Source organism: Astyanax mexicanus, chromosome 3 (assembly GCF_023375975.1).
Source record: "Astyanax mexicanus isolate ESR-SI-001 chromosome 3, AstMex3_surface, whole genome shotgun sequence".
Classification (NCBI taxonomy): domain Eukaryota; kingdom Metazoa; phylum Chordata; class Actinopteri; order Characiformes; family Acestrorhamphidae; genus Astyanax; species Astyanax mexicanus.
In genome coordinates, this window is record NC_064410.1 from 59,344,839 (window position 1) to 59,371,496 (window position 26,658).

General features: G+C 36.4%; 1 protein-coding gene across 2 annotated transcripts in view; it reads right to left on the reverse strand.

Annotated features, from left to right (window-relative positions):
- Window positions 1–340: 340 nt before the first annotated feature.
- Window positions 341–26,658, reverse strand: part of usp31 (ubiquitin specific peptidase 31) — a 42,095-nt gene continuing 15,777 nt past the window's right edge. Inside the window, exons 5-16 of one of the 2 annotated variants that reach the window (XM_007237383.4) lie at window positions 25,753–25,888; window positions 23,803–23,950; window positions 22,990–23,164; window positions 21,814–21,925; window positions 21,619–21,713; window positions 20,289–20,366; window positions 19,066–19,195; window positions 18,491–18,610; window positions 16,665–16,890; window positions 13,977–14,135; window positions 11,417–11,569; window positions 341–9,164 (exon numbers count right to left, since the gene is read on the reverse strand). In XM_007237383.4, coding sequence (XP_007237445.3) covers window positions 7,648–9,164; window positions 11,417–11,569; window positions 13,977–14,135; window positions 16,665–16,890; window positions 18,491–18,610; window positions 19,066–19,195; window positions 20,289–20,366; window positions 21,619–21,713; window positions 21,814–21,925; window positions 22,990–23,164; window positions 23,803–23,950; window positions 25,753–25,888 — 3,049 coding nt within the window. In that variant the 3' untranslated portion in view covers window positions 341–7,647. Of the gene's footprint in view, window positions 9,168–11,416; window positions 11,570–13,976; window positions 14,136–16,664; window positions 16,891–18,490; window positions 18,611–19,065; window positions 19,196–20,288; window positions 20,367–21,618; window positions 21,714–21,813; window positions 21,926–22,989; window positions 23,165–23,802; window positions 23,951–25,752; window positions 25,889–26,658 lie in introns of both variants that reach the window. The other variant, XM_007237382.4, reaches the window with a different exon arrangement.

Below are 26,658 nucleotides of genomic sequence, written 5' to 3' on the forward strand. Positions count from 1 at the left end.
AAAAAGCACATTTCCGAAAATTTTACAAAATTTTCTATGTTCGATAGAAAAGCTGTATTCAAGCCCACCATTTCCAATATGGACGCACATTTTAGCGTTAAAACGGAGAAGATATCTCGAAAACTGCAGCACTAGTTAACCGGACAAAAATCTGGAGGAAATATAACAAGAAGAAGCATAAGTAGTAGACTTAAAAAGAACAATACTTTCGTGGACTACTGCAATCACACTAATGAGGAACAGGACTGGGCTTCAGCCAATAGGGGAGTGTACTTATTTGCACCCCTGCTGACTGAAATCGAGATGAATGGATATGAAATTGGACAGAAAGAGACCAGTCTGAGCTCAGACCTCTAATGCAGGTCTATCTTTTAATTACATCTCAATGTCTGTCTTACATTGGTGAACCAATGTCATGAATATAAATGCTTTCTCAAAGAAATGCATTCTTTAAAAAAACAAAAAAAAACAAAACATGAAAAACAAGTTTATGAAAAAAGTGCATTACACATTTAACAAAACATACAAATAAATTAAAGCCATTGACGCAGTCTCATGCAACAGAACATTAACATGGTACATTTCCAAATAGTCATATATTTTGGTCAACCTCGAAAGTCTACTGTACAGGAAATATTATAAAATAAAGACAATAAAAAAAACAGCCTAAAACCAGCCGAAGTTCCTCTCAGCCTGAACGGGCACCGGCGGGAGTAGTGTAGAGAGCACCGGGAAGGTGCTGGTAAAACTGGGATTATCCTGCGGTAAAACAACTCAAGTCCAGTGTGTAAACCATGCGTACGAACTATATATATATATATATATATCTAATAATAATAATAATTCATACAATAAAACGGATTAAGACTCGTCATTCAGCGTAACAATAAACGCACCTGTTCTAATCTAAGGCTCATAAACCCTGTTATTTGCACTTGAGAGAGTTCAGCATCTCATTTACATACAATCAAAAATTTCAGCAATCAAACATTTCTTAAAAACCAAAGGGTTAAAACAACCACCAGATACAGTCATGCCAAAATATTAGGACACCCCATAAAAAACACTGTTTGAAAAAACATATAAACAAAATGAAACATATTTAAACATAGGGACATTTGAAAAAATATCGAAATATGAAGGTAGAATTACTATCGTTGGATACTTGTGCTCTGCTTTTAGGCTGAAAGTACAAGGCACCTGTTTTAAATGTTCTCCACCTTTAAGCTATTCATAATTTGTCATTTTTGTTATTAGTATTTTTGCAATCGTAACTAACTGTAATTGATTTGTAATCACAATTTGTAATTGTATCTAATTGTAATTCATATTTTCAATTGCTAATTGAAATCTGTAACTGTTACTGATTTGTAATTTGTATTTGTAATTGTTTAGTTGAAATTTGTAACTAACTGATTTGCAATCTTAATTTGTATTTGCAATTTGTAACTAATTGATTTGTAATCGTAATTTGCAACTGTAGCTACCTGTAATTTGTATGTGTAATTATTAGTTGAAATTTGTAACTAATTGATTTGCAGTCATAATTTGTAACTGTAACTACTATTAATGAATATTGGTAACTGTAATTGATTTGTAATTGTAATTTGTAGTTGAAACTAATTGTGATTTGTATTTGCAATTGTAATTACTTGAAATGTGTAACTGTAATTAATTTGTAATCATAATTTGTAAGTGTAACTAATTGTGATTTGTATTTGCCATGGTATTAATTAAAATTTGTAACTGTAATTGATTTGTAATCGTAATTTTATTTGCAATTGTAACTTATTGTAATTTCAGACTGTATTTATTTTTTTTCATGGCCAAGCAGCTGCATTTTTTATTTGTAAATGTTAAGTTACCTGCCCTCCATCTCTCAATATTGTTTAAATGAAGCTTAAATACCCATATATTTAAATATGATCAAAAAGACAAAAGGTTTTTAATGCAGGTTGTATCCTAATCTTTTCCCATGACTGTATGATTAGTCTCGATATGCTGCCATATGTAAGGTACTGGGAATGATTTACAATATAACTAATGGTTTGAGGGCTTTGCGTAACGATGTAAATTCTGTTAAAAAAGCGATTGTGACCGATATAAGCTAATTGTTAGCGGTGCTAATTGTTTCTGCATACAAAACCTTATAAAACAATACAATACAAGACAATAACAGGACCAGTCAAAAGTTTGGACACTCCTTATTATTCAACAGGTTTTCTGTATTATTATTTATTTTTACATTGTGGTTTAATAATTGTGGAGATATCATAACTATAAAAAGGAACATATGGAATTATTTAACAAATAAACAAAAATGTGTTGCATATCACTCACCCCTAACTATCGCATCAGGGTACTACTTTTTTTTTTTTTGCAAAAGAAAAAAAAGTCACACTGTAATTTCCCATTATATATCTACTAGAGACAGATTATATTTGTCCACTATCATTTATTTTACTTTAATCCTGGATATATGAAGATATTTGGACTGCATTATTATTAATTATTAGTATCATGACATTCGGGATCATCGGCTTCTGTTACAAATCTGATAAAATACTTGTATTTTTTAATATCTCAGTTAGGGGTGTTCCATATCCTATCGTATGCAATAATAAAAATGTATTTATTTTGTTGCAGTAGCGTATTCTTGAAATTATTATTTTTTTTATCAGTGTTTTGTCATTACACCAAGAGTATCGTTATCGAGAAAATAAAAAAAAATACCATGAATTATCGTGATAGTATTTGGGGTGAGTGATATGGCCCTAAAATAATGTGTGTTTCTCTCCCAGTTTTGTTAGAATAACCAACATTCATCTACAACACAAAAAAAAAAGAAAAAAAAAGGGGTGTGTCCAAACTTTTGACTTTTGGTACTGTATATACATACAAGAGAACATGATCGTTGGAACCAAAAATAAATAATAATAAAAAAGGTGGAATCAACATGACTTTAGATCAGGGGTCGGCAATTAAGTTTGGCCATGGGCCAGATATTTTCCAAGCCATTACTTGGCCACAAAAAAATATTCTGTTTTGGAAAATGAGATGTAATTGGATGGAGTGCTACAGACTAGTAGCTCTCCAGCCCAGAGGGTTGTTGAACCCAATTGCAGAACAGTTAAATGCAAAGCAGGTACAAACCAAGAAAAAAGGAAAAAAGGTCAAATCAAACCTGTGTCGTCAGGGTTGCGGTCCAATACACTACCACTGCCCAGGCTAGTGAATTGGGACATGGCCGGGGAAAAAAACGCCCTTATAAGGAGATAGGGAGCCCAAGAACGGGTGGAAAAACGAGAACGGGCGGAAACTATAGTCACACCGAGAGCAACAGAGAGAGAGACAGGGGAGGAATATAAACAAAAGCTCACCAGAGAAGCATTTTATTTTATTTTTTTTCCCCCATTATTGTTCATTATAGTCCCAACAACCTCACGGGCCAGATGTTTCATGCTTGCCAGCCACATCTGGCCCGCAGGCCACCTATTGCCGACCCCTGCTTTATGTAATACATGTGAAATAAATTCCCTTAGAAAGCTTATGAGTGGAAAACCCAAAAGATTTCGGACAGCTGCTTGTCCAATGTTGCTTTTCAGATATCTGATAAAGGACATAGGCTAATATCTACTGCGCTTCCTTTACATTATCTTTTTTTTTAAGGAACAAAATGGTACAACACAAGTGTGCAAAAAAGCAATAGAAGGAATCGACCCATGCTTTCCACTGTTGACGATTAAAAATACAGAAATATCGGTAACTACATTATTTTTTCTCAGCAACATCTGCTTGCATAGATACGTGCATGCATCAGTGTCGTCATGCAATACTGCTCGCCATAACTCTTCAAACGGTAGATTCAGGGCACAGTTTGTAAAAAAAAAATGGTCCCCTTTACAAAACAAAGCTACACCCTGGACTAGACTAGTCTGTAATAATCTGAAGTAATCTGGGAAGTGCACCATTGGCTTCAGGCCTTTGTGGCACAATTATACTTATTTTTAGGTATGGATTTTTATGGTTTTTAGAGCAAAAAGAAAATTATAAAAAGAAACAAAATAAAATCAAATAATAAAAACAATTAACACAAAAAATTTAAATCACAATAGCAAAGCTGATCAGTTTTGTGTATACAATTATACAAATAAAAAGGTTTATCATAAAATAGTAGCACCAGGCTACATCCACACACATCCATATATCTCTAAATTTGTATATTTGTATTTCGATCAGAGACTTTATCAGTCAGTATGCTGGAGATCTGCGCAGGTGCAGCAGCCATAACAAGCAGTAAAATCTAGTTTTTTGGAGCATTTTTAAGCCAAAAGTTTGTGTTTTTTTTTTTTTCAGATTTTATCAGTGATTTAAAATATGTTGTTCACATGTCAATCAAATCTAGAATAATTTGGTCTCTCTCCATTCAAACAGACAGGAGGCTAGTCTTATAATAATGTAGGTACCCTTTCCAATATAAGGCTCCTTTACAAAGGGTTTACAAAATATTGTATATACTATACAAATGGTGATCCCACATTCGTTTATACTGTTAAAGCTCCAATCTTTCAGGATACTGATCTAATCCTTGTTTTTTCCAGCAGTCAGTTAATATCCTTATTGATTTAACTCTCCAGATTAATTATCTATCCAATAACCATAATGTGGGGTATATTAACATATTAAATGACTTAAACTGACTTTCTATATTACTTTATTAGACAAGTTAATGCTGTTTTTGTTGTAATAGCTTATTAATTTAGCTTATTAAATGAAGTAGATCCATATGTAGACCATTTTTGTGTGGACTGGAGTCGAGAAAACACACAAACGATATATTTTTATTTTTTAAGTATATGTAGATGTGTGTGGATGGGGCTTTAGGGCACTCAATAAGGTTTGGGGGGCAGGGTGGCATGAGTGTGAATTTACAAGGAACAGAAAAAAAAAAAGTCAGCGTTACTTTTAAACACATTTGCTTGCACTGATTGGCTAAGGCTATGTGTAGACAGCAGCTCTCTCTGTTTATTTTTTATATGTATAATTAAGCACCTATCGTACAGCAATTTTTGAGCAACAACGCTTTTAGAACAATGAAATTGACCACATACTACAGTATATGAACTGTATACCAATCAGCCATAACATTAGCACCACTGACAGGAGGGTAAAGTGAAGATCACTGATCATCTTTATTAACAACATCTAATTGACTGGGTCAGTGTGGCACTAGCGGGGAACGGCCGTAATAAAGGAAATAATAGTGGTAGATGGATCGCCTTGTCAGTCAACATGGGAGCTTCAAAAGTGGCAACAGCAATCAGGGTAACTGTGCAACTCCCTGGCTAACAGCAGAAGTGAGCTTTTAGGGAGAACAAATGAACTTCAAAGTGCCTGCAGGTGAAAAATTGATGAGTTACTTTAAGAAATTGAGCCATAATATAATATAATATATAATATAATATAGTTAATATAAACTGGTTGATCAAATCGGTAAGTATTAGAGTAGGAAGTGTTACTTTACATTTGTCACACTTTAACGCAGCTGTGAGCGAGTGAATGTTAACTCATAATAGCTCATTAAAAACAACTAGGAGAGAGGAGCAGCTATATGTATTAAATCTGGCAAAAGATTGTATTAAATTTCTTCTTTTCCATTTGATAGGATACATTTTTTAACATGTACAGGAATAATTATGGGAAATGAAGTGTAGAAGAATGCTTTAACAAAAAGAAAGATACATATAGTATTGGTTTTGGATTAAGTTTTCTGTCAGAAAACAGAGCAGAAGTGGTGCTAATGTTTTAGCTAATTGGTTTACATTTAATTCACATCCTGTGTGGACATAATTTCTTTTTAAAATGGTCAATTTTTGATTTACAAACACAAATAAGATTGTATAATAATTTGGCTGCTCAGACTTTACAGCCTGAAGGTTTAAAAATGTTATGCTTAAAACATACTGACATTTTCCAAGCCAACATCATCTTTATTAAAAACCTTTACTTTAAATTATTAAAACTTTATTTTAAATAAAACAAAAAGTTGATCATTTCCTTTAAAAAGGAGAAGTGAATGTGGGTATTAGATCTCGCCACAGGAAGTCAGTGCTTTGGGAGGGGTCCTGTATAGTTTGTTCGATGGCACAGCATTCCAGAAGATTAATTTAGGATATATTATGATTAAATGACTCTCGTTTCTATTGCATACGTACAGTATATACCGTTTTAAAGTAAAAAAAAAAAAAAAAAAAAAAAAAAACGTAGCATTTTAAAGTGGTCTACATCGACTCGACAGACTTGTGTTCTAGTTCTTGAATACAGAAGTAAATCATTTGTTCATCTACAAAGTTCGGAAAACTATTGCACTGCTAATCCACAGATTAGTATATGGAGATACAAACCGACACACATATGGGCGTGACCCTGGTTGGGAGGGAACGCATGCTACGCTAAAGCTACAGTGAATGTTGGCATCAAATTTGGCAGGCAGGGAAAGAAAAAAAATGGTTCAAGTAAAACTGCATTTGACTACTTTTACAAAAAATTAAAAACAGAAAAAAAAAAATCATGCAGAATTATGTTCCCTTTACCTTGGTCTACAAATGGATAGCGAAGCACATTTAGAGCTGCTCGTGAAAGTAAACGTAACAAATGTAACAAACGTAACAAACGTAAAAATTAAAAAATACAAAAAAGTATTTAGGATTGTCAAATTTCCATTATTTCCATTATTTCAAATGAGCTCTCTTTTATAGAACGCTATTGTTGTTGTTGGTCTACAGTTGGCAATAATGCTGCGTAGTTCACACTTCTAAGGGCAGTTATGCTACTGGAACAATTATCATTATTGTTCCATTCCATAGTATATAAAGGGAGAACTCATCATGGGGTACCACACAGCAGGTTCTTCTGATCTGGTATTATTACTAATAATAATATTAATAATAATATTTATAATAATAATAGGTGCCTATGAGAAAAGTTACACTGCTGACGTCCTGCTTCCTCTGCACGGTGACGACGACTACTGACTTAAGTTGGCATCCTGGCATCAAGGTGACCCACCACACGTCAAGCTGCTTCTACTCCTCCATTGCCCTTTGAATAGCACCAAGTTGTAGAAGTGTGTAGAAGTGTATAGAAGTGGAGCAATTCTGTTGGGAGTATTATTATTATAGTAAAATATTCCAAGGAATATTTTAAAGACCCAGCTGACTCAACAGTAACTAACAGTTAGTTAAAAACGTACGTACATTACACACAGTCTCTCTGGTTGGATGGTTGAGCATTATCCGAAACAGAAAACATAATATATTTATATTTATATATATATATACATATATATATATATATATATATATATATATACAAAGTGCTAAAGTTAAACATTCCTATTCAGAGTTGTGAACAGTAGTATATAATTTGTATACCACACCTTGCCAGAGGCAACGAGGTTTTGGTTCCATGGCAGGCCAGAAAGGCGCTTTAGATCATGTACATATTTTCTTTGAGAAAAGTAAAAGGTATATCCTATATAATTTATATATACTTTATATATATATATATTCAATCTTAGGCACGTCAAAAAATAGCTGCATTACAGAAAATAATGAAACTGCTATTCAAATATCAATTATCGATCCATCATTGAGGCGTCTGTGTTGGGTGTGCGGAGGATTGCATGCTGGAAGAAAGCTTTTTGGAGGAGGCCACCTTCTCCACAGGCCTCTTCCCGTTGACGGGAGACTTTAGACTCGTCTCGGAATTGGAAGACTTGGACTTGCCTACGGGTAACAGAGAGCGTTTGGTGGAGACGGAGGTTTTGGGCGAATCCTTGTCTTCGCTGGCAGCCTTGCTGGAGTGCGAGGCGGGCGAGGCTTGTTGGGAGGCGTTGCCCTCCCCCTCGCCCTCTCCTTCGCCCAGTTTAGTCTGGCTGCAGGACTTGGCTGTTCTCTCGCAAACCTTCTTGGAGAGGATGGTTGTCTTGCCCAAGTCGGCAGAGCGTCGTGACTCCTTCTGCCGCAGGGCGCTCTTAAAGAAGGACAGGCCTTTGTCTTCGGATTTGCTGCTGCGTCGCAGGTCTCTGGACGATACGCTTGGCGAGCGAAGGCTGGTGACCGACGAGCTGCTGCTGGAGCTCCTCACAGGCCTCCTCTCGATTCGCCCTCCTTCGGCGCCTCTGGGCTGAGAACTTCGGGAAGCTCCGCTAGCCCTGGGTTTGTCCGCAAGGGGGCTGGAATGAGGCGAGCTTGTGCTCTTCTCCGTGGGCTTCTTCTTGCTGGAGGCAGAACTTTTCTCAGCCAGAGAGGAAGAGCTCTTCTTCGCAGTTGGCGATGGAGACGCAGATGACTGCGGGGTCGACGTAGTCAGGCGCTGCTTCGCCTTTCCGGCTGCTGAAGATGACGAAGGCGGCATCTCCAGAGCTTGAGAAGACTCCTTCTTCTTAGATGGGGTTCCCGAAGAGACCCCTTTGGTGCTCTTGGCGGGGTCACTCTTTTCTTTCAAGTTGGTCACTTTGGCACCCTTGCCTTGAGGGCTGGAAGACGCTTGAGAAGAAGGAGACTTCTGCACAGAAGACGACGAAGCACTCTGACGCTTCTTCGAGGACTTCTCTTGGTCGCTCTTTGTTTTAGTCATGCTCTTTTTCGAAGAAGATCCCTCGGCCTTAGAGGGCATAGATCCTCCGGAGCTCTTGTGGCGTTGCTCTTTTGAAGGAGTCCCATGCAAGTTCTGGTCCACGGCGTTGAGTTGATTGTTGTTGTCCAAGGGCTCTCCTTTGGAGCTCTTTTTGTCAGCCGACGTAGGAACTCTGCAGTAGGCCTCGTCCAGGATCCTCTTGCTGCTGTTGTCGTCGCTGCCGTTGCCTTCCATCATGGCCAGCGGGGCCTTGTTGCCGGGGTGGCGCTCGTGCCTGCTGTAGCTGCCGAAGCACGACGTCGACACCTTGTCGTCGCTTGCCTCTCCGATCCTCTCCAGGGGCGGCGAAGACCGGGAGTCTAGGGAGAAGCGGGACGGCGAGTTGGACCTCATCTGGAGTTTCGCGGACAGCGGCCAGGAGGGCTTGGACCCGTTCTCACTGAAAGCCAGCGGGCTGGCTATGGAGGATCTGGAAGACAAGCTCTGACGTTGAATGCTCCTCACAAAGGGCCGGGTGGAGAATCCTCCTTAACGAAAAGGACAGAGATTTAAACTAATGCGCTGATACCAGACTGAATGGAAAGAGCAGAAGCATGCATTTGTGGCTTAACTGAACAAGGCGACAGATCCTGCGTTAGTGCTAAAGAGCTCGAGGAGGAAGGAAAGTAGAGAGAGTCATCAAGAGCCATTAAGTACAGAACACTCAAGAACACACAAGATTAAGACTGCATTTAGAGTTACCCCAGGGGTTAATGAATGCACTGGCACATCAAATTTAGTTAATTTCTCTTTTTAGTTAGTTTCTCAAAGTTTCTATTAAAATCTTTGAGATGTTTATCTTTGGTTTAAATATTTCCTGAATCTGTAGAGTCTGCCTTTTCAAAAGCATCTTATCGCAAGATAGTATGTGACTCGCATTCAAAGTTACAAGGTTATGAACTAGGGTTGTGGTTTTGGTTTCTATCATGCACAAGGGTCTGATTCCTTTTTTGTTTGTTTCGCCAAAGCAACAAGTTTAATTGCAACAAGCATTTAAGGCCAAGTCATGATAAATACATTATCCACTTATTGCTCAATTTACGGACATAACCGTTTGCTGACTTTGATATTGCCCACAGCAGAGGAAGTTCATTAAATTTAATCAGCCAGTTGTTTTATTTATGCATGCATGTATTTATATTAACAAACTAAAAAAAAAAAAAAAAAAAAAACTTAATTCCAAATAGAATATGTGAATATTTGTATTAGTTCACAGGTCACTGAGTTTCAAAAGGCTGTAACTGCCTAACTATATTAATATTAATACTATGCAGTATTATTTTACCGGGGTGCACGGAAATATCAATATATTGCAATATTTTATTTTGCAGTACTGTATAGATTTTTGAAAATCGTATATAAAAAAATATATTTTTAATTAGTTTAGATGTAAAGATTAGTGTTGTGTTTAAACCTTGACCCCTAGATAGCAGACTTGTCCTCCTGTCGATGGATCCCTTTGTTTTGATCTTATAAAAAGTAAAATATTTATTTTTATTTTATTTGTCCCTTTTCTATATATAATATTTGGATGCTATGATTTTACGCCAATTTTTTTATCACCTATGTAAATATTGTGATATATTAAATCATAATAGCCGTTTTGTGATTGCATTTTGTTTCGCTATGTTCTTGCCTTGTCTTAAAAGGACATTATTAATGTTTAGTGCAGTAATTAATGTAATAATATCATCCAAAAAAAAACAAATCAGATTTAGAAAGGCAGATGACGGATAAATAAGGATTCATTTTATCATGAACACAACTATCACAAAAAAACATTGAAAAACACTGAATTTGATGTGTTGGCACATTCATTGAACCCAAAAGATTAAAAGGCATATTTTCACAAACCTCTGACTGTTTAACAGTGCTTCCACATACAAATTTACCAGTGTTTTAAAACCTCTGCATGAGACAAAGGTAATAATGTTTATTTAAACTCAACAATCGATATAAAGTACCAGTTAAAAGTTTGCACAAACATTTTTTATTATTATTTTAAAATGTTCTACATTGTAGATTAATACTAAAGTCCAAACTATACTAAAAACTCTTGGCTGGATTTTCTCAGTCAGTTTTATGAGGTAGAGTTACCTGGAATTCAGGCTTTCAGTTAACAGCTGTGCTGAACTCATCAAGAGTTAATTACTTGAATTTCTTGTCTCTTAATAAAGTGTTTGAGAGCATCAGTTAAAGTAAAGTAGTGAAGAGGTAGAGTTACAGGTATACAGTGAATAGTGAATATTTGAGCAATGTTCTAATCCAGACTATGAGAAGCAAGAAATAACGAAAAATGAAGATCAGTCAATCCAAAAAACATAAAAAATGTTATGATGGAACTGGCACTCATTAGGACCGCCCCAGGAAAGGAAAAGCAAGAGCTTCCTCTGTTGTACAGGATAAGTTCATCAGAGTTACCAGCTTCATAAACCGGAAGTTAACATCTTCTGAATGCAAATGTATTTTGGTTTGTTTAACACTTTTTATTAAGTTACTACGTGATTTTGTATGTGTTCCTTCATAGTCTGGATGACTTCTGCAATAAAATAATATATAAAAACATTGAGAAAGTGTGTACAAAACCTTTAACAGGCACTGTATATTATTTATATGAGCTACAGCCAAGAAAAATGGCACAGAAACACTAAGAGAGTCAGAGATTGTGTAGAAATTGAATTATTAAAGAATAGGAATCAGAATAAGCAGATTTTAAGAGCCCAAACATGCTTCTCACCGTCGTCTTCACTGCGGTCCCCAGGGAACTCCATGGACTCGGCCAGAGACGCCAGGGATGTGCGCCGTGAGGAGGCTCCGGAGGCCAGACTGGGTGGTCTGCTGCCAGTGAGTCGGGTTACCCAGTGCTCACACAACGAGGAGCTAGTAGAGCCTGGCCAAAACAAAGTAATACTGTCAGAAACCTCATAACCAAGACAGTTTTACATTTAAAAGCCACTAAATAAACCATATTTTTTATTAATAGGTAAAATGAAACATACCAGTCCTGTTTAAAAATTTTATAAACCTTTCCTAACCTTTAAAAAACACTTTTATTGTGGTAATTTCTGCCTCTGCAGCGCCCTCTCAGGTTCAACTGTGCTATAGGTGTGGGTGATGTTTCTGTGTACTTTGGTATGCAGTCAAATTACAATATACAGATCATTCAATCAATAAAACAATAATACCGCCCCACTGCTGACCTCCAATCAGCTGTGCCTCACCGCTATCAGAGGAACACTGCTGCTGCTGCTGCTCAGCCAATCAGCTATTCCTGCTGCCCCACCTCTAAACCCATGGAATGACTGAATGCATTAAAGAAAAGTGCTAGTGGACACATACCATTAACAAACTAGTGTTTGTTAAGTTTGAAATAAAATATAGATATTTAACGCCATGTATGCTATTGACATAGGCTACGTTAACATTACCAGGCTAAAGTGACTCAAATCTGATTTTTTTGCTCAATGTGGCACAGATCTGATTTTCTCATGGCTGCGTAAACGTGCCAAATCAAATTTTTCAAATCAGATTTGAGTCACTTTTATATGTGGTCCTAAATCGGATATGTAGCTGATCCATGCGACATGAATGTGAACGGTCAAATTTTAATTGATGCATCTTTTTGCTTTTACGCATTAGCGCTACGTGCTTCTCCCTCGTACCCACACATCTCTTGGTGCAGCTGTGCAGCTATAGCTGCAAAAAAACAGCAAAAGCAAACCGCCTGTCCTTTTTTCACCTCCTTGACCTGAGCATGAACTTCAGAGCAGCTGTTTACTCTCCAATCCAGCAAAAGATGCTGCTAACTCATCCATTTCCCTTTATAAAGCTACAAATCTCTCATCTCTCTAATATATATATATATTTTTTTTTTTGGTAAAGAACGCACGTTGATATGTTTATACACGTATCAGTTTGCGCATGAGAGGCGTTTTAGGGGCGTTTTATTTAAACAGTAAACACAGCGCTGTGCAGTTCAGAATATAAACAATAAAAATGTTAAAAGTTAGCTAAACTGAAGTTACTTTGGCTGGAAACTAAATGCTTGATTTCTTCATCTAAGAGTACATTTGGCCAGTGAGACAAAAACTGTATGAACACTGTTGTTCATATAAGGAAGTGTGTCTCTTATTTATTGGGTAAAATATTGATTACCACTAGTGTCTAATGTGCCCCAATGCGATAGGTGTCAATCTTAATAAATGCATGGCCATGAACTTATTATTAGAGTTATTAGTCTTAGTGATGTAATTAGACCCAAATAGTCCAACATATAAATAAAGAAAAAAGCAACATTTGTAATACTTGTGTGTCACAATTATTGCACAGGTCCTGATATATTTTGGAGAAGCGGCTTGGTGGTAAAAGAATGCAGCACACTGATCCAACACTGGCAGAACTGACAACGTCTCAGAAGCTAAGATGCACAACACAAACACGATGTTTATGCCTTTTTTATTGATTTATACCCTATATTTGTTATTTACAAGAAATCCAAATGTGAAAGTAATGTAATTATTTTTTTTTTTATTGTGGTATTTATTTATTTATTGTGTTTTATTTATTTGTATTTGCAATTTGGAAATGTTGTGAATTTAAAAATATAACTTATCTAAAAAAGGAAACCAATTGGTCATTCATTATTGAGTAAAATTCCTTTTTAATTGCTCTTTAACAAAAAAAAATGTTTTATCCGATTACTCGATTAATCGAACCGATTTTTCAGTAGAGTACCCAATTACAAAAAGAATCGATAGCTGCAGCCCTATATAGTATAGTTATCACAAAAATAACATGAAATATCGTGATATTATTTTAGGGCCATATCGCCCACCCCTAATGTGAATGCAGCCATAATGTCCCATCCCTAACAATTACTTATTAAAACAGGGGTCTAATAACATATAAAGCAGCTTTATATACTGATTCCATCCCTTAAAAACACTTTTGTACTTTTGCTCCAGTGGAGGTCTAAAGAAGGAGCTCCAATTTTACTGGAGACGTATTTTACCTTGGGTATCTCCACTTCAACTCAATTACATGGTTTGTGCAATTCGTCCACCACTGCTATTTAAGAAACTGCTGAGAGGGCAAAAGTCTGAATTGACTGTGTCACTATCATGTCATTGGCTGGAAAATATTAATGTTTGTTGTGCCACAGGCAGGCTGGAGAGCGTCAGACTCAGATTAAGTGTTATCCCAGGGCTGAAACATCACGCCAGTCAGCTGAAACCTCAGCACTCAGCTCATCTGCCATCCACCCAGCTCCGGGAGGGAGAGAGGGCTTGGTGACTCACCCGCCACAGAGCTGTTGGCAGACCACGAGGGAATCGTCGTCCTCCTCTGGTAGAACAGGATGTAGGCCGTCTGCTGGCACACGTCCTCGTCAGCCACGGGCTGGACCTCGCTGTCATCGAAGCAGTACCACTGTCCGTCAATGGAGTTCTTGCAGTACGCTGCGGGAGGAAGAACCAAACTCAGACAAATGCTGCATAAAACATAAAATACTAACATGTTTATAATGAGTGGCAAATGCAGACTGAGCCATCTACTCAATAAAATCAGGTTTATTTTTTGACAAATTCCATTTTATTTTAAGTTTTATAACATTTTCTTTGTCACTTCTGATTTTTAGGTTTTGAACAATCGAGAATTGAGATTACTCAATTATACCACATGGATACTGCTGTGCCTTGATTTTTATCAGGTAAGTTTGTGTTTTTGTTTATTTTCCAATGCTTTTGGCTTTTTTGGCTGAAGCTGTGCATGAAAAACTCATAGATGAAAGCCATAGGTGGATTTGAAAGAAGTACAGATACTGAAAGAACAAATTATATAGGAGGTTATATCTGAATTCCTATACAGTTATTCGTCAAATTTGTGATTCCTTCCTTTATCACATCGTGGACATCACCCCCACACAAGGGTTTACTTATTGACAAATTCCATTTAGTTCTTTTTTGTTTAAATTTTTCAATATTTTCTTTGTCACTTCAGATTTTTAGGTTTTTAAACAATCGATAATTAAGTATAATTACTCAAATATACCACATAGATTCTGCTGTGCCCTGAAATTTGCAGGCAATATTGTGTTTAAGTTTTTTTCAATGCTTTTGGCTACTGCATGAAGCTGTGCATGAAAAACAAAGCCATTGGTGGATTTGTAAGGAGTATATATACTGAAAGAACAAATTCAGGTGTTTATACCTGAATTTCTACACAGTTATTTGTCAATTTTGTAGTTCCTTCAGCTTTATCGCATCGTGGACATCTTTGGGCCCTCACGCAAGGGCTTATTTATTGACAAATTCCATACATTTTTTTTTGTTGTTTATATTTTAATATATAACGTTTATATATTTACTGTTTTTTGTTACTTCTGACTTTTAGGTTTTTAACAGTTTTTCTTTAAGAAAATAAATGTAATAAAAAAAAAGCAAAAAAAAAAATCGTAATTTTGTATACATTAAATCTGGTACTATTACATTTAGCAGTAGCAAAAAACATATTATAAGGCGCATTTAAAATCGTTTTATTGTCAAAAAAAAAAAAAAAAAAAAATCGACAGTGCGCTTTATGTATGAATTCTACCAGTCAGGCATTAAGGAGCAGTAAAGGCACTCCACTGAAGTACAGTGTTATAAGGTTGAGTTTTCAGTACAGTTTCTCCAGCACTAAGGCTGGGTGCAGCAGCATTAGCATTAGCCGCTAACCACAACGCTAGCCCTTTCTATGTTCAGAGGTGAGTATACTGGACTGTAGTCTGCGTGATTGCCGTTTTAAAATAAGCTACGTGGGAAGTGGTCCCTTAGTCTTGCGATGTTGGATGTTTTCTAAACCTAACATGATAATTACATTATTGACTTATTGTACAATAAATGGACACAACCTTAATAATATTTGATATTGAATCATGTTATCGTCTATTGTGTTTGTTCCCATATATAATAACTGTGAATCCATACACACAGTGTGGACTGCAACAGGAGAAGAAGTTTATATTTCCTAAACTATGATTAATTAGAATTGTGTTGTCTTTAAAAGGATATAATTGTTTTGTTTTGCTTTTCTATTATGGTTTTGTCAGTGAAACTTAATGTGTGCCATGTATTTTATTTTATTTGGAGGAAAGAACAAGCGCTGCTTAAAAAGAGGTCTGACAGCATAATGTTGTTCTGAGGAAACACATGAAAAAAACTGTTTTAAATATATAAAGTAAATTAAAGTAAAAAAAAAATAAAACATATTTAATTATATATTGATGCACATATTGTATTATATTATTTTATAAGAAAAATATTACTTCACCTTCGGGTAGAAAGTTTTTTTTTTCTTTAAACAGACATTTGTTTTTTAATTAGTGCTTTCTTATGGCATAAAACATTAAAAATTAAAGGGATCTTGTTGCCTGAAAGCAAAACAATGCAATAGAGGGTTAATTTGTCAAAATCATGGAAAAACCCTGTATTTCTAGTTCTACCATGTCTTATTTTTTGACATGAAATTCTCCAAAATCATCTGGAATAAACTCTCAATAAGGTTCTTTTTTAGGGTTAATACACGTTTTTAACCAATACATTTCCATGATTGTTTTCATGACTTTTCCATGACCATACGATTTTTAAAACAGTGCAGACAGATAATAAAACCAAAAACAACTAAAACTATAATTAACATTAAAAATAAAATTATAGTAGGTCTAAAATTATATCAGTTAAAATGTTGACACACAATCTTTAATAATAAAATGTGTGTCAGATACTGAGAGCTCCACTGTGTGAAGTAACTCTGAGCTGACGCATTTGTTAACTCAAAATAGATTTTTTACATCGATAAACTGAAACGCAAAGATTTGTAGACCAAATTTCCATGACTTTTCCAAAACTTTCTGGGTATTTTTATTTTTCCAAATTGCTATTTTTAAATTCCATGACTGGAGGTTTTTAATGAGTTTTTTTTTTTTATCCATTACTGCCGGGTGTTACCTGTGTAGTGTCCTCCGTGCATGTTGCCGTGATGATTGCATACAGCATACAGGTCATACAGATAGTCCTCCGGATTACGACCAAGGCCATAAGGTCTCCTCCAGGGGGACCAATGAGACGGGAGACTCCAACTGCTCTGACTTCTCTTCACCATGTGGGGGGCCATGTCCATGCCGACCAGCGGAAATCTCACCATGTTCTGCATTTTCACTCGTCTGTCTCCCTCCTACAGAATGTTAGCACCATTAGAGCGCTGGTATTAGTAGTTACGTTAGTTAAATAAATACACAAAAGCAGGTAATGGCAAGTTAACATTACAGGAATGAACCAATCATTACTGCTGTTCATTCCCTCTTAGCCATATTTGCATTTTAGCATACCATGTGCTTTTTTAAAAATATCTCCATTAATTACTCTGTAGGTAGAGGTATAGATACTAGGGTTTAAAATACTGTAGAAGTTGAAGTATCAACTCAAGCTTTTTACTCTTTAAGTAAAAGTACAAAAGTACTGGTTTCAAAATTACATAAAGTATAAAAGTAAAAGTAATGTAAGGGGGAAATGGCATTAAGAACAAAAGCTTACGCTGAACCACAGAGTCCTATAGTGCACACTATAATGTTAAAATATTAAAATGTTAATGTTGATAATATAATTTGGGTTGCACTAGGCTCCTCCCTGTTTCAGCTGCATATATGCTGATTGTAAATGAATGTATTTTAGTAGAATGTAAATATATTAAAGGAGTTTAGTTGGACTGGAGTTTGTCTGGAGTTCTCTTGAGTCTCTGCACGGATCATCTTTATACTAGTCTACATTCGTCTGCTATGTTCTTACTGAAGTGTGTGTGTGGGAGTGGTGGCGTGACGTGTGCAGGTGTGATGGACCAGCACACGACCAATAGGGTGTCAGAATGGTATATGTTTATACTTCTCTACACCCAATCACAATCAGATTCACTCTATCTGGATGGAGGAGAGATTTATCTGGATAGGGGTTTTATTGAAAGATGAGAAGCGGGAATGAAAACGAGCTGAAATGAAATAGGAGTAAAGAGGCAGTTTTTTTTTTATGTAAGGAGTAGAAAGTTCAGATAATTGTGTAAAAATGTAAGAAGTAGTAAAAAGTTGACTGTAAAATAATTACCCCGTAAAGTATAGATAACCAACATTTCTACTTAAAAAGCTCCGGTGTAAAATGGACTTCATTTTTAAGTTATTAATGCCTCATTTTAAATGTCAGGGCTCTCCGAATTCTAGCAAGGAGGTGTGGAGCTACTTTGAGCTACTGGATAACGGTGTAAAAAGTGATTTATCAGGGTAAATTATGCCCCATGTGACCCAGTCTGAAGGGTGTTTGGACAAACTGTTTAAATATCTGGATCTCAGAAAGCTGTGGGAGAACGGAGGTGTGCTATTTATTAAGGGTAAGTACTTTTTAATCATGTTTTACTACAACAAAATCCATTTTACACCAGAGTTCTCCTTTAATAAAGCGCTACAAATAATTTGTCATTAAAAAAATAATTGTTTTTGTTCCAACAAGATCCAAAAGGTATGGTAGCCTCTCATGGTGACAGTATGAGAAAGAGATGTCTGCTCATACTCATGTCTGTTAAATCAATATGTTTTGTGAGAATATTTATAGTTTTTTTGTATTTTTTGGTTACAATTTAGAAAAAAGATACAGAAAAAAAGTATTGTTTGGGTATCGGTACCGAATTCAAAGTATCAAACAGGTACCGAAAGTTTTTAAACAATAAAATATATTAGTACTAAAAATAATTAAATACAATATCGCCCATCCCTGTCTAGAGGTAGCTGTACCTGTCTGAACCTCTTGAGGTGCAGGATGAGAACATCAGGCAGGGTCCACAGGCTGAGCTTGATGCGGCCTTGCTGCAGCTGCTTGCAGTGTGGACATCGCCAGGCATCATCTGGGGCCAACTGGAACCAACAGAACATAAAAACAGCAGTGAACAGCTGAACACACTCGCCTGCACTGCTGCACTACTGCTGCACACTCCTGCAGGCGTGTCAATTAGCCTCGTGGGACGAGATTCACAGAGCTCAGTTTAACACTCACTACCACGCTCCTGTTCCACTTTAAGAGCTAAGAGCTTCAAACCACACCACCAACAGCCTCCGCCAGCTCCAGCTCACCACAGGGCATATTTATACTGCACGTGGCACCAGTCCAGGGTTAAAGACGTGCCTGCACAACGTAGCAATTGACTAAACAGCACGGGCAGCAGAAATAAGGTAACCCTGGCATTTAATGTCTGTTAAGGTTATCTAAGGTTTAAGAAAAGGCAGAGCTGGATTCTCCTGCTGCTTTTACTGCAGTAAGGAGAAATGTTAATGTTGATGATGTGAATGGAAGAACGAGGCCCGGTCGTTACCTGTTCCTCTTTGGTGTAGAGCTGGAAGCACTGAGCGAGGGTACAGGCCTGGGGCTGATGGTGCTGCTCACGGTGCAGGTACACGCTCTCAGCGTCAGGAATGTACTCTTCCTCAGTGTGGCCGAACAGACTGAGGGGGGAAAAAATCAGAACACAAACACGTTGCACATTACTAAACACATACATATTTCTCATAAACATATACAGCAATGGAAAGAAATAAGAGACCACTTCAGTTTCTGAATAAGTTTCTCTGATTTTGCTATTTATAGGTTTATGTTTGAGTAAAATGAACATTGTTGTTTTATTCTATAAACTACAGACAACATTTCTCCCAAATTACAAATAAAAATAGTCATTTAGAACATTTATTTGCAGAAAATGAGAAACGGCTGAAATAACAAAAAAGATGCAAAGCTTTCAGACCTCAAATAATGCAAAGAAATGTTCATATTCATATTCAAGTTTTAAGAGTTCAGAAATCAATATTTGGTGGAATAACCCTGGTTAGTTTTCATGCATCCTGGCATGTTCTCCTCCTCCACCAGTTTTACACATTGCTTTTGTAGAACTTCAACTTGGTTTGTTGGCTTGTGATCATCCATCTTTCTCTTGATTTTATTCCAGAGGTTTTCAATTTGGTAAAATCAAAGAAACTCATCGTATTTGTCTGAAATATGTAGCGTTTCTTGTCAAACTAGTTAAATGCTTAATTTTAGGCCCAATCCCATTTCACACCATGAATCTACCACTCATATCTTCCCCTTTGTTTTGTGCATTTACATAAGCACAATTTCTTTTGTAATTTTGTATTGATCTTTTTTTTTTTATCCTGTCCTTAAAGTGCATTCCAAAATGGGTCTTTTTTCTGAAGTGTTGTCGAATTTCATAGGAATGATTTTAAGTTCCCCTTCAAACATCAGTCAGTCAAAACAAGGGTGTAGATGTACAGCTAAGGAATGGGATTGGGCCTAAGACTGTGCTATTGAGGAATTTTAACAAGCACAGCACCACAGAGAGTCAGAATCATCCAATTACCGGTACACTTAAAAAAATATCCTTAATTTCACTCAAGTCAAGGTCTTTCTTCCATATTTTGCACTTTTTGAACATAATTTATGACTCTGTCTCTCCGAGGACGGCATTTCAGAAGCACACTTAGAAGTCTACAGTACATCAAAGAGCAGCAGGCTCAAAGTGATTGCTATTCAGGCTGCACTCACTAATCCTTGGTCTCTTTGTCCCACTCCACCACAATCTTGACATGAGGAGGGCCCCCCTGCCCGCAGGATTTGTAGGCTCTGCAAAACACAGATTAGTTTAAACAACCAAAATACACTTCTTTCACAATCCTGAATCTGTCCACTGTAAACAGCGGAGAAGACCAAAACACTCACAGGCAAAACAACAAGTTCATGCAAGTTACATCAGTCTGAAAGTCTGAAAAATGCATGCAGTGCTCGGTACACTCCTAAATATAAAAATTAAAGGTTGCATGCTGGGATCTTGACTAACTTTTTGCACTGGTTACACTAGGGTGCCAGATGTTTTTTTTTTCTAATATGGACAAGCATAGAAACTACGTGCATACCAATTTTCAACCACATTGAATTTAATGCTGCTGATTTATATATATAACGAATACTTTTCTAGAACTTTTCTCCATTCTACAGGCGAAACACTTGTTTATGATGCTGCACATTAAACTCTTCCTAAAACTCCACTGTCTGCAGTAGCTAATAAAAGAAAATATTCAGAAAAAAACCCAGGGAGTATTTTTACTTTCTGGACCTGGACTACCCACCTCTGTGTTTAAGTAACTATAGGTTTAAATAGGATCTCCGGTGGATTTTGCATTTTACAGAGACTCTAAGACTAGATCAGTGGCTGAACTGCTCTTAGCAGGGCATTATTACACATGCTGTAAAGTAACATATAACATTGCAAAGACTGTTATAAGTGTTAAAATGCCTTTATTTTTAAACGTTTCTAACTGGTGTCTGTCTCAGTGCTGTTAGCCAATCAGAGACGATATCTTTGCATGTATGAATATTCATCAGCAAAAACTGAAATCCTATCGTTTCTACTCCCCAACTCCTCCACCGGACTAAAGCATTTCGGATCACAGGAACACTTTTTTCACAAATTGAATGAAAAAACGATGAAATGAGACCTTTAGTAAAGTACTTAAAGGTACTCTGTGTATAAACAGTGTTTTTAATAAACTATCTTTGCACTTAAAGCTTTCAGTGCCTCGTTTTATATGTTAGGATCCTCAGAATTCTACCAATAAAGTGTGGAGTTACTTTCAGTTTGTTAATGGTGTAAAAATAGAGACATTACTTTGCATGGGTAGCTGTATGCCCCTATCTCTTGCATTGTAAGGCTGTTCCAAAAAGCACTGTATTTGGGAATACTGAGGTTGAATGGAAGTTGGCTATTCTACCAACATTCGTTCTTGTTACCATGTTTCACTATAACCCAAGTCCACTTCACACAGGATTTCTCCTTTAATGCACTTTTTTTTTTTTTTTTTTTTAGGCAAAGACCAACCTTTCCACAGTGGGGTGACACAGCGGATGTTCCTCCTGAGGCAACAGGTACGTGATGCCAACCACTCCAACCACTCTCAGACTAAAGGGTCCCACCTACAGCAGATCACCCAGATCAGAACCATTTTAATTTACAGTTATTTATATGTAAAATTTATTTTTCCATGTTGCAGTATATAGACAGCCCTGTACTGACCTGGATGTAAACCCCCTGTCTCAGCAGGTGATGCATCTTCTCCAGAATTGCCTTCTGAAGCACGTCCCAGGTCACAGTGCGCTCCATGTAAAGTACAAACGGGAGGCCAAACCTTGAACGAAAGAAACAGCTCTGACATTTCAGTCACGTTCATATTCACACAGTGATGACATTTCAAGGTCACAATTCTTCTGTTACTTTTAAATTATGCTCGTCTTACTGTTCAAAGGGACACAAAGAGACACTTATGGAGTTTTTAACGAAGCCTCAAATATGCAGCAATGCTTTTTTCTGGATTCTATGGGTCTGTTCCAAAACATTTAACTATAAAAATACTTAAAAATACATACATAATTATGGTAAATTGAGATAGATGTTGGTCTGGTGCATTATGCTGCTTGAACACAGTCAGTCAGGCTTGTGGATGGTGGAGCAGATGGATATTTTAGGGTGCCTTTGTGTCTGTTACCTCCTGGCTCATTACTTGAATCAAATAAATTGGAGGTAACTCCATCATGCTTGTCTTTCTGTTTGAAGGGGAACAAGGGGACTCACTTATGGAGTTTTTAATGAAGATTCTGACATCCAGCACTGCTTTCTTATTTGGGATTTGCACAGTTAGTACAAAAGAAATAGTATAAGGGCAGTATAAGGACAAAGGAAGCCATCATTATTAAAACAAAGTATTAAACAATTATGTGATTTTAAAAGTTACTTGGAGCACTTTCTTTTCACTATAACACATTAAATATGTTAGTACCATATGCTGAACATGAACGTGAATTTATACATGTAATCTCATTTACAAAATGCTTGTTTTTTGTTCAATGTATTTTTGGATTCTATGAGTGTGCTCCAATACATTTAATAATTAAAATCCATTTAAAAACATGGGTAACTGTAAATAAATTTATGATTTTTTTCATGACTTCAAGGCAAATTCTCATGACCATTTGATTTTAGAAGATCAGTGCAGGGCTCTCTACTTTTAGATAGTGTGTTTAGTTAGTAGCCACACTGTAATGTAAAATGTTAAAAATGGGTTAAAACACATGATTTATGGGTTAAAATATGAGGTTTACATAGAATTCATCTCAACTAATTTAAGAACATTCTCAGTAAGATATTGATGAATAAGGCACACAGGGAGAAGGGTGGTGTTTGTGCGCTCTGTACCTCCGTCCTTGGTGGCCAGTGCAGGCTCTATTGCAGATCAGCAGGATCATCTTGTCAGCTCCCGCGTTTTTATTGGGCGATGACGGATTCACAGCTCCCTGCATGAAGGACGGTGTGCGTGCCATCTCACTGCCGTACTTCAGATTGTTCTGGTTAAGGTTGGCCAGAAGACTCCCTATGAATGGTGACAAAGTTTCATTAAGGTTCCCAGGAAAACTTTTTAAATGTTTAAGCTAGATTTGTTTCTAAAATAAACGAATACATTTTTAATTAAATTACATTTATACTTTACATCACATCTTTTAACCCTTTAAGAGAAGTTATCACACAGAGACAAACCAATTCTTATTATACTGATACAGGGTTGTCTTGTTTAGTAACAGACAAAGGATATGGGCCATTTAAATCAGTAAATATCTAACAATTTATAAATTAATATCATATAAATGACAGCAATAAATAATTCAGCACATAATATTGATATAATAATTATTAAAATCATTTTAAAATGTTAGTTACACAATTTTATCCATGCACTGTACGCAACATAAAAATACATACAGATTTCTAAAGGTAAATTATTTGTGTTTTTGTGTGTAAGTTTTAATTTGTTTAGATAATAATAAACTATAACCAATAAATTCTCTTTGTTTTAAAATAATTAGAGGGTAAATTAAATTAGCATTTTTCAGAAAACTGGTCAGGAAGAAAAAATACATATAAAAGTGAAACTATTTGATGGTTCACTGTATAAATAAATGAATTAATAAATAAATAAATACATAAAAGCAAGAAAAGAAAAAAAAGAAATACCTCTTTTAGAGCGAATGTTTTCTAATCTGAAAGTCTCCGGGGTTTCAAACGCAAAAATGGAGTCGCTCTCCTGAATGATGTCGAGATCGTCGTCGTCGTCGCAGAAGGAGCGGTGGAAACCGTCGTAATACATTTCCGTCAGGACAAACTGTGGAAATAAGAAAGAGGAGACTGTCACATGTAGCCATAATTTGCACATGTAACCATAGCACCCTGGAAAATGGTGTTGATACAGATACTGAAGAAATAAAAACAAATAAACAAATATTGGCAGTGTGCCAAGTCCTGCTGGAAAATGAAATCCAGCAGAGGGAAACTTTAACTGCTGTAAAATTTTGTGGGAAAACACCGCATTGACTTTATTATAGAACACAGTGGATCAACACCAGCAGATGACATGTCTCTCCAAACCATCACTGATCATCAGTAAATTTTACATTTCATTTGTAAATCAAGGGAGCAGAGTCTGGAGGAAGAGTGGAGAGACACACAGTCCAAACTGCTTGAGGTCTGGTGTGAAGTTTCCACCAATCAGTGATGGTTTGGAGAGACATGTCATCTGCTGCTGTTGATCCACTGTGTTTTATTATCAAGTCTAAAGTCAGTGCAGTTTAGTTTTCCCACAAAATCTTACAGCACTTCATGCTTCTTCCCTCTGCTACTGACAACTTTTATAGAGATGCGGATTTCATTTTCCAGCAGGATTTGGCACACTGCCCACACTGACAAAAGTACCAATTGGTCTTATATAATATTCAGATTTTCTAAAACAGTTTTTTATTGGCTGTAAGCCATAACCATCAACAATAAAACAAATAAACACTTAAAATAGATCACTATGTGTGTAATACATCTATATAATAAAATACAGTAACTTTTCAACGACCTTCTAATTTTTTTAGATGCTCCGGTATACGGCTGGCAGCAGCACAGCAGTGTTAAAATTGCTCTGCATTAGCACTACTAGCATCAGTTCCTCTGCTGGGTGATTGTGTTATTAATGATGTGGCACTCGCATGCAAATAGTTCTTAGAACACACTTCATCTTTGTTGTTTCCAGAAATATCGATGCAATATCAAAGAACACAAAAATAACTCCGCCTTGCCAGGCCTCACAATTATTTCTGTACTCGGCAGCTGCAGCGCACACTCTTAAGATTCTGAGATAGGAGTAGATGAAAAAATAAAACTACTTTTAATCAGGTTTAGAAAACATAAAAACATTTAATTCAGAAGTCATACATGGTTAGTTGGTTAATTCTGAGTTTAATTTGGATTGTATGATTGTCGGCAGCTCCCAAGTCAAAAATAAATGATCCAGCTCCACATTAAAAGATATACTGTATAAATAAAATTAATGCAGCTGTTGGGTTTGAAAGCAGAAGATATTAAAACACTGCCATATCCATGCAGAGTGACTATATGCTCAGACGCCAAATCCAGAGTTTATACACATTTTAACCAATAAATTTCCATGATATTTCAAGGCAAATATTTATGACCATACAATTTTTAAAACATCAGTGCAGACATGGACAATAAAACCAAAAATCAACTGAAACTATAATTAAAATTGATTATAGTAGGTCTAAAATGAATCTGACACACAATCTGTGTAAAATGTGTGTCAGATCCTCCATTGTGTAGGGCTTAATTACTGAATTAACTCTGAGCTGACTTATTTAGTTAGCTCAATATAGATTTTCTCCATCGATGAATGGAAACATTTTTAGACCAAATTTCCTTGACTTTTCCAAAACTTTCTGGGTATTTTTATTTTTCCAAAACTTATCCAGGCCTGGGAAATGCACATTTTTAAATTCCACGATTTTTCCAGGTTTTTCATGAGCATACGGCCCCGTGAAATCATATCAGAAACAGTCTACATTCTCTATCCGAGTCCAGTTTTAATGTGCAGGATATTGATGTTTAAAGATCTCTGACGGGCACCTGGTCTGGAGGGATCTTGGTCTCTCGTGAAACAGCTTCTCTCAGTCTGGAAACGGTGCTGTTGAGAGGCACGGCTACCCCGATCCTCATGCAGTGAGAGTATTTACCCTGATAGACAACCGTCACATACAGGGGCCTGGAAAACACAGAGCAATACAGTCAGTCAGTAAGAACAGACCATAATACAGCCACATCCAAAGGTGTAAAAAGTATTCTCATTCATTACTCTGTAGGTAGAAATATAGATACTAGGGTTTAAAATTCTCCTTACAGTAATATAATCGGAATAATATGCATTAAGGACAAAAGCTTAGACCGCGCCACAGGATCCTAAAATTTAAAATCCTTTACATTTATTCCAAAAATCATCAGTGCGCATTAGAATCCAATGCGTTACGGAAAACTGATGCTTTATTGATCCCAAAGGAAAATTCTGGACATCCAGTAGCAGCAGGCGTACACATTACACAGAAGTTACAAAAGAAGATAAGATAATATGATACAGATAACTAATACAATAAAAATAATAATAAAGCATAAAAGTAAAGTCTTTGTTTTAGTGTGTGTGTAATAGAGGTAGTGTAGTTACCACAGTAAAACAATGGACACCAGTTGCTGTGCATACTGAAAAGGATGACGTCAGCAGTACAGGATGTGCAAGTATGCAGTTTTAAAATAATTTAGCAGTGCAAATTGTAAAAATGTAAACAGTGGACAATAAATAAACTATTAGTGCAGAATATAGTAAAAAACTACAAAAATATTATAAATAGGGCATCTCTGAGGGTGCGGCCATGGAGTGACTAGAGTGGCCGGAATGAAAAAGAAAAATAAAACAGTCAGGTATTAAGGAGCAGTAAAGCCACTCCACTAAAGTACAGAGTTAAACAGGAGTTTCAGTTTAGT